General features: G+C 49.2%; 1 protein-coding gene across 1 annotated transcript; it reads left to right on the top strand.

Moving 5' to 3' along the window:
• The first annotated feature begins 4,576 nt into the window (after nucleotides 1-4,576).
• KIAA0040 (KIAA0040 ortholog) lies at nucleotides 4,577-7,836 on the top strand. The gene has a single exon (XM_085586661.1). It carries the CDS (start codon nucleotides 4,577-4,579, stop codon nucleotides 4,907-4,909), a length of 333 nt encoding a protein of 110 aa, XP_085442787.1. The 3' UTR covers nucleotides 4,910-7,836.
• The last annotated feature ends 7,090 nt before the right edge of the window (nucleotides 7,837-14,926 follow it).

Here is a 14,926-nt window from a genome sequence, read left to right as displayed (position 1 = left end):
CTGCCTGAACCACAGCTGTCACTGCAATGGAAAGTTGGTATAAAGCTGACATAAAGCCAGTAACAGAAGGAAATGGTTGTTTAATAATGTGATTCCTGCTTTGCACTCCTTAGCATCAACTGCACAAAGTGTTGTCTCATCTGCGTTAAGGAAATGGGGGTGGCTGTAGGTCAGTTGATTTCATGTCACCTCCACAAACCCTGAGTTGCAGCTGGCCAGAGAGCACAGGAGTGTTGAAATAATCCAGAAATACTTGGGGCACACCCCACAGGTCAGTTGCCCCCAGAGCTGCCACTGCTCTCACTGTGGATGCAGGGAGCACCTTAGAGCAGCCGTGCTCCTGCCGGAGTCAGGCAGCATCTCAGCTGAGGGGAGCAGGTTGAGCTTTGTTAGGTTGGAGGGAACTTCATGAAGACACAAAAGCTTGTTGAGGGTTGGACCTAAAGAACCTAACTAGCAAAATGACCTCCAGTTCTCTCCCCCCTGCCACAGTGACACAGCATAGCAGTTTCCAGTAAACTGCAACTTTTCTGCAAACTCTACCTCCATCCCCAGTCGCTGTGGTTGCTCTGCAGCACACAGGATGTGGACAAGGCAGCATTGCCAAGGCAACACCCTCTGTTTTGGTTTCCCCACACACAGACTGGCAGCCTTTACCCCTCCAGCTCAGCCAGGCAAGCCCTGCATGCCAACGGTTTGTGGTGCCATTGCAAGCCGTCCCTCAAAAGGACCTTGTTTTCCACCCACGGCCTCCCATAACTGCAGAGGAGTGGCAGATGCTCTCCACCCTTGCAAACCAGCTCTTTCGAAGCCAGTGTGGATTAAAGAACCTCGTGCTGGATGTGCAACGTTGATTAAAACTTACACAAGTGGCACAAAGCCCTGTCGTGCAGAGCTGCCATCAGTTGGAGCCATCCATCCCTGGCCACAGGAGTTCCCAGGCGAGTTTCCATGTCAGCTTTCCCCTGGCTCTGCCAGCACCAAAAACAAAGAGCTCATTTAGCAGGACACTTCACAGCTCTCCCTGAGACACAGCCCTGTCTCCCAGTACCTCCCTGGCTCTGTTTTTTGGTCCCATATCTTGACCCAAAAAACAGGTGACCTCCCAATGGCAGCTCCACATGGTTGCAGCAAGCGTGTCCCGTCCTGGACCACAGCGTGTAAGCAGCTCTCCATGTTTGTCCCCTCTCTAAGGGGAGATGTCACACCAAATTGAGCAGCACCAGGGATATTCCTAAATGCAGCTCCTCATGGTGCTCTCAGGCTTTCAGCTGGCAATGGGTGGCCTTGGGTAACCCCTCTGCCCTTGGAGTTGCCGCCTCCAAACACATCAGTTTTTCTGTTTTCCCTTCCTCTCCCATTTTTTTATATGAAACTGAAGAATCCCATTATTTAGCACACAGACATCCCTTCATCTACAAAACAAAAATCAATGCACACAGCAGAAAGAAAAGGCATTTGAAAACCAGTTGCATGGCCATGCTGGAAGATGGCCCTGGGATTTGGGTGCTGCTTGCTCAGGGTAGGGGCAGGTACCTCCACCTTCCCCTTCCAAGGGATGCCCATCCTGCTTGCCCAGGGTGGCCACTTGTCCCCAGCTGGACACTTCCCAGTGACAATCAGCCAGGGCCTCTGCAGTGCATTCAGCTCCAGTTTAAAGTGGAAACATATCAAAGGGCTTTGCTGTTTTGTTTTTTTTTTTTTTCCTTCTCCCTGTTCTTTTTTCCTCTGCAAACAATTAATTACAAGTTTAAAAGGAAGTTCCAGCCCTTCTTCCCTACCCAGAAGTTTAGAGGCAATAAATATAAAGCAGTTCAGTGCAGGAATAAAACTGTACATCCTGTTTTGTCTGAAATTAAGGTGATTGTTGTTTGGGGAGTGTTTGAGATTTTTACTTCTTTTTTGGAGTCCAGCATATCATAGCATCCTGTATTCCTGCCTGGATAATGAGCTGTCAGGATACTTATGGATAAGTGGCAAACCTGCACCACGTGGATGATTGCACTGAAGAAAAGCTGCTCTATTTATTTATGTTGCAGTATAACCTTTACTACAGCTGCCCCCCAAAAAAACACCTAGGTGAAGATGAGGGTCAGGACTGGGAGCAGGCTTTAAGAAATGGCTCTCATTTATCTCCCCTGTGAGCAAAAGCAGATCTGGGATGCTCCCAGTTGGTTCCAGGCAGGGGCTAGGCAGAGCTTGTATGGGATTTGAGTCTCTGAGTGGAAGCCTGTAATTTCTCAGATATTGATGATATTTCTGTCCTCTCTTAAGTAGTGGAATGAGGGAATGTGAGGAACAGCCAGTTTTGATGCAGCAGACTGGACAAAACCCCAGTAATAACACTGATAACAATAATCATAATAAACTCCTTCCAGCCAAAGTCAAAACCACCTCCCACATGCATTTCATTTGGCAAATCTCAAATGAGAATTTTTTAGGAAGGCACCCAGAGAAATTCATGTTCAAAAGAGAAACCACCAGCTAACTGGGGCCAGCTCAGCTGTGTGCTTGTGTAAATTGAAACAATAAATCCACAGTGATCAGTCTGTTTCTGAGGGACACAGATAAACCTCTTATTTTCAACAGAATCTGAGCACTTGTGGAATCCCAAATTGAGAGCTTGGCATCTATGCTGAGGGAATCAGCTCTTGAGGTCCTGACAGTCAGGTCTGAAAGCCAGCAGCCAGGGGAGACCAGTGAAACCAAACCCTGTACAGATTTCTAGGTTTCAGGACAGCATTTTGGAAGGCAGGTTTTCCCTTGGGAGCTGCTTTTTTGGGGGTCTACCCAGGAGGTGCTGCCCAAGCAGCATCACAAGAGCTGTGGTTAGGGCTGGGTGGGACCTGTGGTTGCTGTTTTGGGCGAGGCTGTGGCTTGATCTTCCTTTAGGAGCGAGGTGTAATGGCACAGTGAGGCAGAGGGAAGCACAGTGGTGCTAGCTGGAGAACCCTAAACCACTCCATACAAGAGAGCATCCCTTAGCAGGTGCCAAACAGGGAATAAATGAGATGCAAAGCAAGGAAGGGCAGTGCTGTAGACAAGGAGGATTCAGCCAAAAGCAGCCTGGCTCCCCTTCCTCTCCCTCCCTCACGGTCCCTGAGCTCTGTGACAGCTCCCAGAAGAAAAGACAAGGAGTCACAGGGGACAAGTGGAGCAATTCCTCTAGGACACTTTTGGTGTTCAGGCTGTACCTCTCAAGTTTTTGTTACATGAAAGTGTTGGTTTTCCTTTTACTGTGCCTCAGTTTCCCCTCCTGGGCACGTGGGGATTTAAGCACTCTCTCAAGAGGCTGCAGGGCTTGAATCCCAAAGGCTGGCAAAGACACTGCTGTAAAATGCTGAGCAAGGGTGAAATAGGGTGTTGGAGCCTGATATTGCCCCCGCCAGCTCTTCATCTGTACAACCTCTAATTTAGTGACCCCTGTGTTGAACCAGAACTGCAAACTGGCAGCACAAAGGCCCCTGCTCTACTCAGATGCTTTGCCTGGCCACAGGAATGGGAAGAAAGATGTAAGCAGAGGCAGCAGCTCCCTGCCCCTACAGGAGGGCTTCCCTGAGAGCCCTGGCACTCAGCAGCACCTCTCCCTCCCTGAGGGAAGAGGAAAACCTTACGTCAAGCCACAGAAATGCTTCTCAGCCCTACCCAAACCCTTGGAGCAATTCCCAGGTGAGGCACAGCAGCAGCAACTCCTCCACCCCAGCCAACCCTTATTCTCCCCTGCTGCAGCCTTTGTGGCCAGCCCTGGGTACATAGAAGCAGCTGTGGGTGCAGGGCTGCTCACTGGGCTCTGACTGAGCATCACCTGTGAGTCCCACTGACCACAGTCCTCATCCAAAACACAGGTGGTTCAGCCACAGCCCCCACACCAAACCTGCTGGCAGTGCCCAGGGCAGCAGGAGCAGACCCTGCCTCTGTGCTGCTCATCCCAGACCACGCACCCTGAGAAACAGCCTGGCCAAAGATACCCTGTCCCAGGACTGGGAATAAGGAAGGACCTGTGACATGTGGAGTCCTGACTCCTGTGGCAGTACTGTGTCTCCACAATGGTCACTGGCCCATATCAGGCAAAGCTTCTCCTGCAGACAATATTTTATCTGCTATGGAACAAGCCCTACAAAGGGCTAATAAGAGCTCCATGCTGTGATTGCTCAGCCGTGGTTGATGTGTAAATCCAAAGGGCAGAATTTGTGCTTGGCTAAATTCCTAGGCAAGCAGAGATGCCCAAAGCCCTCCTCACCCATCCCCCCAATCCAGAACAAACCCCAGGAGACAGGAGGCTGTTTCTCAGATGAAGACACCCAAAGGGACATAGCAGGCAGCACAGTCCATCCCCCATGGCTCCAGGCCCCTCTAAGGCAGGAGACATCTTACCCTGCTGAGGCTTAGGCTGTTGTGGCAGCTCCATGGAGAAAACTGCTGAGGGATCAGGCACCTGATCCATGTGACTTCTTGTCTCTGCAGGCACCATCCAAGGACTCTTGTGGAGCCCACTAGCTGCTTACAGGAGCTGAGCATATCCCAAGGTGCCTTTCAAGCAGAGGGAGCAGTACAGGCAGGCTGCTCAGGAGCTGACATGCAGCAGAAGATCAGCTCTTTCTTTAATTCCATCTTGGAGCTCATCCGTACCAAGCATGAGGAAGGTGTCTTCAACACCGTCTGCCTGGCCGTGCTCCTGGGTCTGCCCTTCGTTGTCCTCCTCGCCTTCCTTTTCATCTGCTGCCACTGCTGCTTCTGCAGACGGAGGGGAGAGAGCACAGGCAAAGGGGGCCCCAGCAGCAACGGACAGCTGCATGCCGAGAGGAACAAGAAGAAAAAGAAGAAGAAGAAGCAGGATGAAGAGGACCTGTGGATCTCAGCTCAGCCCAAGCTGCTCTTGTTGGACAAGAGACCCTCCTTGCCCATCTAGCAGACAGGAGGGTGTTTGGGTCCTCTCCTCTGAGATGCCACCATTCCTTTCACCTGTGCACCAGGAGGGGCGAGGAGGTACCAAAGCTGCTGCCACTTTGTGGTGACTTTTGACAGAGGCTGACCCCAGCATGCTGAAGGGCCAACAGGAAACAAGGCACAGGTTGTGCAAGCCTCTTCTCCCCCATGACAGCATGCCCCAGGGCAGAGACCCCTGCAAAGGACAGGTGAGGACACAGGGGTGACCTGCCACCAGTCCTACGTACCTCCTTCCACGAGCACAGTGCACACAGTGCCAGGGGGGCTGGCATACAGCCAAGGGGTATGAGGCTCTCTCTCTGCACTCACCTGCCAGCACACACGCTGTGGCACGGACAGGGGTGCACAGGACAACCTTCACCCACGGACCAAGCCACCTGCACACTCCCCATGCACAACACAGACAGCTGTGAGTGGAGCAGGCCCTGCCATGAAGGCAGGCACAGCTTCACTGCCTAGGCTCCAAACCCAACTCGCTTTATAGACACAAAGTTGAGTTACCCCACAGCTCAAAGATGTGCCATCTACCGGGCCACCAAACCAAAGTCTCTACCAGCACCTGAAGCTAGATGCCCTCAGCCCAACCTTAGAGACCTCAGACACCATTCTAAGGCAACACAGCAGAAGGATGCCTTGCCACCTGGGCTAGAGGCAGGAAGGAGAGAGGAGGCTGCCAGACCTTTTGCACCAGCACTTAAAAAACATCTTCCTTGAAAGACTGTTTTATACAGACTTGCCATTAAAGAGCCCACCATGCTACTGCAAGAACAGAAACACAACCTGAGGCTGTGTAAAAGCTTTGCTATGGGCATTAGAGTTATTTATTAAATGACTACTAAAGAAGAGCAGGACCAAAGGCCCCTCTGGAGCAGGACCAGGGACATGGAAGCAGCATTGAAGCAGCAGACATGGTTTCCTGGCACACTCAGCCATTACCACTCTCTGCAGCCCTTGTGTCATGTGTACCCATGAGCACGTGTTGCCCCAGCTGATGCCAGCTCTGTGTGCTGCACTGAACGTTTCTGTATGGCTGCCAGGCTGACCAGCTCTGGGATTTTGAATGTGCTGTAGAAGCAAAGTAAATTCCACATGCACAGTCATCCCTTACACAAGGATACATTATACAGCCAGACTATGCCCCTCTCTCCATCCTCATGTTCCTTGGAAAGACTGTTCAGCTGGGCACAGAAGCTAACAGGACCACACACAGCTCTCATCCCTGCTCTGCTTCCCACCTCCCCACCCTGGCTTGTGTTCCCATCCTATGTCCCTTGAGCTGGAAGGCTCCTGTGCTCCTCACTCACTGCCCCACCAGGCTCTGTCTTCCCATCTCTTTTTTCCACTGGGGGATGCATGTGTGTGATGAGAAGCCTCATCACATCTGGGTTTTGCCCTGTCTGTACACTGGATGTCTTCCTTCCATTTTCTTCCAGTTCTTAGGCTGCTGGAGCAGACCAGAGCTGCCAGCCAGAGCCAGACGTCTGGAGAACAAGCAGCCAAACCCACCTGGGCAAACCTGGACAGAGCTGCTGGACACAGCTGCTTCCAGCCCAGGCAAGGGTGATGCCACCTTCCCCTCACTTGGAGGACAAAGCCACCAGCTGGAAGCAGCTGCTTGTGCCACCCAGTCCTAGCACAGCCTGTTTTGTCCAATGCAGGCAGGGCTGTGATGGTCACATCACGTCACAGGGTTTGGCTGCATGTCACAGGGTTTTGTGCTGGGAACAGCCATGAGGCTGGGCTCCTCCTCACACAGGAGCCCATAATTGACCCCATATGTGCCTTATTTTCCAGTTTGCTTTGTCACCATTGAAATTAGTGACTCCCTTCTACTCCAAAACAGGAAGCAACATATAATGGTATAAAAATTAGGATTTGCCACATGTCATGCTAGGAAACAGAGAAATAGCTCTGATCTCTGTCCCAAGCTCCCAGTCTAGCCAAGATCCTGGAGAACTAGCACTGCACTTATATTATTCCTTCTTCCTTCCCTCCTTTTCCCATCCAAGTGCTTTTCTCAGCCCTCCTGCCTCCACACTCACCGGGTGGCCAAAGAAGCCCATGCAGGTGCTGTGATCCAGAGGCAGGAGCAGCCCTGGAGGCAGGGTGGTGCTGCCTGGAGGAATCAAAAACAAAAAAAATCCGAGTAAAGGGAGGCACAGTGGGAGGCCAGAGGCTCAGGCAAACAAGCAGAAGCACGGAGGCAGTGAGAACCATCTGAGTACAGCCTACCTGGTGTGGGGGCTTTGCAGGGCTTCCTGCAGGAAGGCTTTTCTCCAGAAAGCATAGCAGGTAACTCTTCAGGTGAGGGCAACCAGAGAATTGTCAGGAAGATGTGAGCTTTGGATCATACACATCTCCAGATCCAGGCTTTGGGGAGTTCAGAGCTACATCTGAATTTCAAGGGCTCCCCAAAATCATCATTCAGATCACCCCTGGGCTGGGCAGGGAGGGACCAGGACACAGCCCTGCCCTCATCCATCCAACCAGTGGATGGTCTGAGCCTCCACACTCGCTAAAGCATGGGGCTGGCTTCCTTGGTGTCTGCTGTTTGAGCCAAACCATGCACCGAATCAGCTGCTTCTGGAAGAAAAAGCAAAAGAGCAGCAAAAGCCTGAGGTGCTCTAGAAGCTGTTAACCACCAGCTGGGCAGCTGGAAGCCTGCAGCACCCATACTACCAAGGGGGCAGAGATGCACAGTACAGAAACTCCACTGCACGGTCCCTGCTTTCCACACACCCCAGCCCTGCCTCCCACAACTGCATTTCAGTATCAACCTTCAATTTTCCTGAACAAGTCCATGCAACAGGGAACAACAACAAAACAAATCTTGTGCATTTTTTTTTAAACCAAAAATAAATGACTCTTAAACTGCAAACAAACACTGTACTTCGATCTCTTGGTCATGTGTTTATTTTCCTGGGGAAATCTTTCTTGTATCTGTGTCCTGGCTGTAGATAAGACACAGGGAGAGCTCAGCAGCAGAGGCTGTGCAGCTCTGCCTGCAGCCAGCTGTGCAGCTTAAGAGACCTTTTTTTAAAGAAACAGCTTAACTTAATCAAGTTAATGGCCTTGCTTTGTTAATGAGCACTGCCAAGCTGCTCTACCCAGGGCAAGAAGTAGTGGGAAGAAGAAAAGGTTTGTGCTGTGGGAGGTGGGCTGCAGGTTTGTTTTTTCTTACAGAGGATTAGCAGCACAGACTAGTTAACCCCAGTTGGCTTTGATCAGACAAGTATTTCATGGTGTCTGCAGATTGCTGGGTAGAACCTTTCCAAATCCTACACCATGGAGTTCTGCCTCCATGAGGGAAAAAAATAAAAGCCTGCTTCTCAGCTGGATGAGGTACCAAGCTGCCCCTTGCCCGCAAAGCTGAGGCTCTGGAAGAAGCTGGTGAAAGAGGAGTGCAGGAGCACAGATGGGCAGCTAGAAATGGTAGAGGTCCACTTCCTGGAGAAGAAGGGCTTCTTGCTTCTCTCCAGATGTTAGAAACTGGATTTAGGGCAAGGTGGTGTTGGGTAGCCTGGGCTGCAAGGGGAAAGGATAGTTCCAGGGTCCTGGGCTAGATATATGCAGTGGCTGAGATAAAGTTTAGCATCCCAGAGCACTCTAAAGATTAAAGGGAAGAAAAAATGCCCATTAGAGTTCTCTATAATGGAAGAATTGGATCCTCACTGACCATTCCACTATTTATTCAGCCAACAAAGCATAGAGCAGTGACCAAAAGTAATGCCACTGCTTTCCAAGCAAGTGTCCAGTGCAGGAAGACACTTCAGGCTTCTCTCCAAATCACAACAACACAGAAATGCAGTTTTCTCTCTTCTTCCTGGGTAAATCCTCTCCCTCCTCTCCTGGGTAAATACAGCAACATTTCTCTGGGGTCCCAAAACCAGCAGCTGTATCACAACAGGTGGGTCCTAGTTGGTAGGACCCAGCTACAGGACAATCATCCACACAGCAATGCCAAAGCAGTGAGGATCCTCCTGGGATTCAAGTTCTGCCCTGGATGTGTTGCAAATCAGTATATAAACTTTTAAGTGATCTCAGAGTGAGGCAGAGGTTTTGAGATTTCATTGGCCCTCCAACATCACTGTAACAGGGCCACATATTACAGCAAAAGAAGGGTAGTAAAGTGATATGACATTTTTATGGCACTACCCCAACCATCCTGAGCCTCAAAACCAGAACAGCCAGTCCCTCAAGGCAAACAAACTGTTATCTGAGCAGTCCCAGCCTCCCGGGCTGTAGCACAGGCTCTAGTTAACCCCAAAAAGGTCCTGGATACCGGGAAATCATTCCTGCCTGAAGAGACAATGCCATCCTGTGGCTGTTCGAGAAAACTGACTTTCTGCAGTGGTTTTCCAGCAGTTGTCACTGCCCTTCCTGATGAGAGAGGTGCATTAGGAGTGACAGGCAGACCCTCTTCAGAAACTGCAAATAAGGTACCTAATTTTTCCTTAGCTCAAAAACAAAGCTTATACCACTTAAGAGAGTATTGCCTGCTCCCAGGTGGGATTCAGCTTTAGGATGGGATTATGTTTTGCTGCTGCACAGGAAAATGTCACAGGTAACAATCATGCCTGCTGTTTTTGAGAGCATACACTTACTTTTAGAGTGGCTGTCTATGAGACAAGTCCTTCTCTCCCTTCTCAGCCACCTTTCTGATGACTTCACTGAGCCCTTTAACTGAATAACAAACTGAAATCTGTCCTTGCCTACAGACAAGTGGGCAACAGGGAGAAAACACTTCACTGTAAAGAGCCCTCATTGCTTTCCCTTGTCCTTCTTTCATGCTCTTAGCACAGAGCCTGCAAAACACTTCAAGTGCAATTTTCCTTTCTACTTCTCTCACCATTAGTCTCCTCCTTCCCCCAAATCAGGGCTTGGATAGCCTAACAGAGCTTAGATGAGTCTCTGCTCACCTCCCCACCTGAGAGGCACAGCCCTCAAAGCACTATGAAGAATTTAGTCCTCACCTTTGAAAGATAACTCTCTGGCTGGCTCTCCTCAGCCAGGTCCTAGCAAGCATAGGTCAGTTAAGCACTTCACAAAGCAAGTCAAAAAGAGAGCACAATCCTCATCCCTGTTTTGGACCAGACCCCAAAGACCTAATCTGTATAGTCCCACTCCAGACTGGGGTAATGCTTCCATTTCATGCAAAATGCTTAAATAGGAAGAAAAACAATTCTACCAGCCAAAGCAAAGAAGACAGAAATATTTAAGACCTCCTTAATTTGCATTTTTTTTACTTTTTCCAAAGTCTGGGAGGGATTCTTTAAAATGTATTACTCAGCTTAGCAGTGCAATAGAAAAGGCCATTAAGACACGGGACGACCATGTCCCAGTGTGCTCAGACAAGAAAGCCTTTGAGCAAGCAGCATTTGGTTAGCTCATACTTCTTCCCTGGCTGGAGCTGGCTGTCCAGAATTTTAATGTCTTCTCAGGAAAAAAAAAAAAAAACAAACAAAAAAACCCAAAAAAACCTCACCTTTATGGCTGTGAATAAAAAGCAGTCAAATGTGAAACCATGCACTGGGGCACACAGGTTTAGTTTAACTCCAAGGGATGCTCATTTTAGAGGTGGATGACAAGTGTTATCATTTCAGCATCACTACCTGCCACAATGCTGATGAAAAAGCAGAAGGCAGCAGATGGAACAGTCACACAGAGAATTTGGTTAATTGTCTGTAAGCAAGCTGTACAGATAGGTAGTTCTGGAATGGTGAGCAGAGCCTAGAGGAGAGTGGACCTTACATTACCTTGTCCTGGGCCTCACTCTGGAGAGTGAACATCCATGTACTGCACATCTCCTTTGTATTTTCTCTGGGCTGGGAAAAATGACACAAGCAAAATAGCAAGATTATAACATGCAGAGATGTGATACTGGAGGCTGAGGAACCCAGTCTACAGAACACACATGAGTCAATGAGCCTTGCCAGCAGACTGGCAGCATTTCCCAAAACCCAGTTCTGCAGGAAGAATAGGGAATGTGCCCAAATAAAGAGAACTGCAGACCAAAACAGGGAGAGGTGACTGCCTCAGAAAAGTTCACTCTGATGTAAATTAGGGAGCTATTATTTGTTAGTAGGTTCAAATTTGTTTTTGGAAGTCTGAAGTGGATAGCACCAGGGAAGGACAGAATTAAGAGGAGTCTTCAGTCCAGGTCTCAGAAAGAACATCATGTGTTAAGGTTTGTTTTACATAAAGTTTGTAGAAGTTGCATGTATTGGATCAAGCAGGTCTTTGTCATGCTTAACCATCCAGAGTACCTACAAGCAGGATCCCCCACAAGCCCCCTCCCCTCTGGAACATCACCCACCAGGAGCTCCAAAGGCTGGCAGCAGGTTGGCCTGCAGATCCAGATGAGCACATTGGTCAGCTATTGTCTCCTTTGCCTTGGAGAAAGCTGTCTGAATCAAACTTTGTTAAGAAATACTGAATCATCTTCTTTGGGTATTGTTCTGCAGAGTTACATTTAAGCCCTGACCTTCTTCCTCTTCCCCAAGACTGGCTCATTACTGGAAGACTGAGGACAAATCTTCATGTCCATAAAAGAGGTGGAGAATTCATGTCCTTACATGGCTCCCAGTTCACCCCCTGGGAAAAGACCAAGGAATTTCTCTTACTAAAGTGCCCAAACCAGGTGCTAGGAGTCTACCACTGCCCACCTCCAATACTATTGAACCCTCCAGTAAACAGAGACTAATTATAGTCAGTCTTTCAGACACTCTTAATATAGGTCAAACCTCTGTCTAGCTTGGAACACAACAGGACTGAGCCACCTTCAATCCCAAACTAAGCCTGTACAGTGAGATGTACCCCAGGACACGCAGTAAAAAACCAAGGGAAAGGCTACATCAGACAGTGAGCAAGCATCCCAGTGTGGCTCCTGCTGAGAGTTCCTTTCGGTCTTCCCCTCAGAGATCAAGACAGCTCCACCTCAAGTATCTCTGCCCACAAGAAGCAGGGAGCCATGAGCTCAGGTCCTCTAGATCCAGGGAGGAGAGAGTAAGAGCTGTACATTTTGTTACGGATCATTTTGCTTTCTAATGAAATGAATTGGAGGACAATCCCTCCTGCTCCAAGGAAAGACAGGAAGGAAACACAGCTCTGTGTGTTTTCTCCAGGCTATGAAGAGATAATCAGCACACCAGCTCTGCTGCTCACCTCAGAGTGATTGCTCTCCCCATGCTTCCCATTGAGGTTTGAGGTGGAGTTCTTATAGCACCATGCACTGTGATGTGTCAGGGCACAGTTGCTGAGAGCCACATCATTGTCCCCTTCCCATGTTGTGAACTTCCAGCCATTGTGGTAGGTTTTGCATCCCCTAAAATAAGGAATCAAAGACACAAACAGTTAAGTTACTACAGCTGCTCAGCCTGAGGGCTTATTCCCCCCCTTCAGGTGGGCCACAGCAGGCCTGGCAGGGGAAAAGCCACAGCAGAGGTCTGCACACAAATCTCTAAAGCACTGCTATTACAGGGCATGTGCAAGGGGTGGATCCTCCCAGCTGAAGATATAAACCTCATGGTGAGAGGGTATGAAAGGATAAATGGAAGACTGTGGACACAACAGCAATAGTAGGGATTTACCAGCGGCAGAAGCCAGCACTGCTGTTGAGCAAACTCCCATCTGAATAAAAGACACTTTTATTCCCTCTCAGCTGGAAGCCCCAGAAGTTGCTGCCCCATCAGTATGGGGCACCTCGTAGAAACTTCCCAGCTTGCCTTTTCAGGCATTTCCCTGGGTCACAGAGCCTTCTCTTCCCATGTACAAACAACTCTTTCTCCTGTCTTTGGCATGAGACAGGCCAATGGGCACACTCTCCTCAGTCTCCCTAGGAAGACTTTTCTCCTCTTAACAGAACCACATCTGATCCATCCTGACCTAAGGAGCTCCCACTCTACTGGCAAGACAAATACACAGGTGCCAGCATTTGCTTCCCTGTGCAGGGCAGGACCAGTACCAGGCCCTCCTCACCAGCAGTGCCTCTCTAACTCCCCACTGACAGCCTGGATCTGTCCCTGCTTCAGGCAACCTGGAGGAACTCACAGACAGACTCACTGGCCATCCACAGATCCACACGAAGCTCCAAAGCTAGAAATAAAAGACAATTACTCTTTGAAGTAAGAAGCCAGTTCACCTTTGCAGTCTTAGGCTCTCACCCCATGACCATTTTGGTTAAATCAGCTATTTCCTGCCTCCTCCTTCTCTGCTTGAGGTTTCATGACAATTTGCCAAGTTTGTGCTGTCTTATCTCAGTTTCTGGCAAGAGACAGAAATATCAGAAGAAACAAATAACCTTAATCAGCACAAGACTGGCAGCACTGTAACTTTTTTTTTTTTTTTTTTTTTTCCCAGAACATTTAAAGGCTCATATTCCAAAAACTTTGCCCTATTTAATGCTGGGTTCTCTGATTCACACACTGCAATTTCTGGCTGCATGTAAGCACTGGGGCAAATACTTAGTTGTACAAATTTTACAGTTTACTTCCCACAAATCTGAGTGTCATCTGAACTTAGACAAGATCCACAAGGCATTTGGGCTTCTAAATTTCACCAAGATCAGAAAGGCTTGGCAGTAAGACACAACAATTTATTTCAGTGGAGAAGACCGCTTATCACTGAAAGGTGGAAAAGCTAATATTTGTCTCTGGTTGTTTAGGGAGATTGCTATCAGAGAACCTCAGACCTCACTGCTCCACATTCACACACACTCCCCACCTCAAGTCATCCATGAATCTGCCTTCAGATTCCTTTAAGTCACTCAGCACCTCCTGTGTGGCCAGAGTTGAGGTGCATGCTCACAGCACTAGCAATGAAAACACTAACAGGCATCAGCTGAACTGCATTAACTGTGCATACACATGACCCCAGCCTGCTGGGTACATCAGCATCCACTACCCTCCCTAAGGCATCCTACTCCATTCGGGAAGGAGCTGAAACAGGAATGCAGCAGAGAGAAAGGAGCCTCAGCTAACATTTGTATCATGTCCATGTTATTACATAAATCAAAAAGCAGGAAGAGGAGCAGAGCCCCATCAGTATCCCCCTGCCTCTGTCAGTGCTCATGTCACAGCACACCTGCAGCAGCCTGCTGCCATCCCTGTTCAGGCAATGGTGCACATGCCACTGGAGGCATTTCTATTCTGCTGCTCCTGGCTGCAGTCTGTGGGATACAGGCAGAGGAAAATCACTGTGTGAACAGAGCAGGAAAACTGACCATCAGTATTGCAGGAGAAGGCACCTTGGGAAGCTCCTATGGACAAGGGTACTGGAAGAAAAGCACAGAAGGCAGCAGCCCCTGCTGTGCCCTCACACAAGGCCCAGCTGCATCAGCACGTAGCAGCTGTTGGCCTTCCCCACTGCCTGGGAGCTGGCACAAGGATGTGGTCCCCAAGGCCTGCAAGACATGGAACTCAACTTCCAGAAGAGTAACTCAGAGCCAGTGTCCCAAACCTTGAGGAAAGGCCCCCACATATTTCCAAGGAATGTGCAAAAGACTTCTCCTTTGGGAAAGTTTTGTAGACCTTTTACAGTTTGTAAAGTGAAGTGTCTGCCAGTCAGAAATTCAAGGCTTATCTCCCTTCAATCTGCTCTCAAGGCAAGATGTTTATGGTCAGCTGGGAATTCCACCTCCCTGGTACCAGAAACAACTCACTACAGGACAGATGTCTTGGGTTATCTCACCAATTAGCAGATTCCTGCAAGGGGGGAAGATGCCCTGAGCTGTTGCATCAGCTGATGGAACAGATAAGCTCTTCTGTGGCAGAGGGGAAGTCCTGCTACAGCACTGCATAAATGAAAGACACAAACTGCAGTGCAGGTCTTGGGCTGAACTGCAGTTGTCTGAAAGCCCACCAGTGGTCTTCACAGCTAGCAAGCAGCAGCAGCCTAGACCAAACACTTAAGCATTCTACAGATCTGGTTTGGGATGTTCTGTAAGTCCAGCACTTGGCTCAGCTGTGCAGTGTCCAGGAGC

Source organism: Lonchura striata, chromosome 8 (genome assembly GCF_050655825.1).
Source record: "Lonchura striata isolate lonStrDom1 chromosome 8, ASM5065582v1, whole genome shotgun sequence".
In the NCBI taxonomy this organism is placed as follows: Eukaryota; Metazoa; Chordata; class Aves; order Passeriformes; family Estrildidae; genus Lonchura; species Lonchura striata.
The sequence above is the reverse complement of the archived record's forward strand: the minus strand, read 5'-3'. Positions and strand labels throughout refer to the sequence as shown.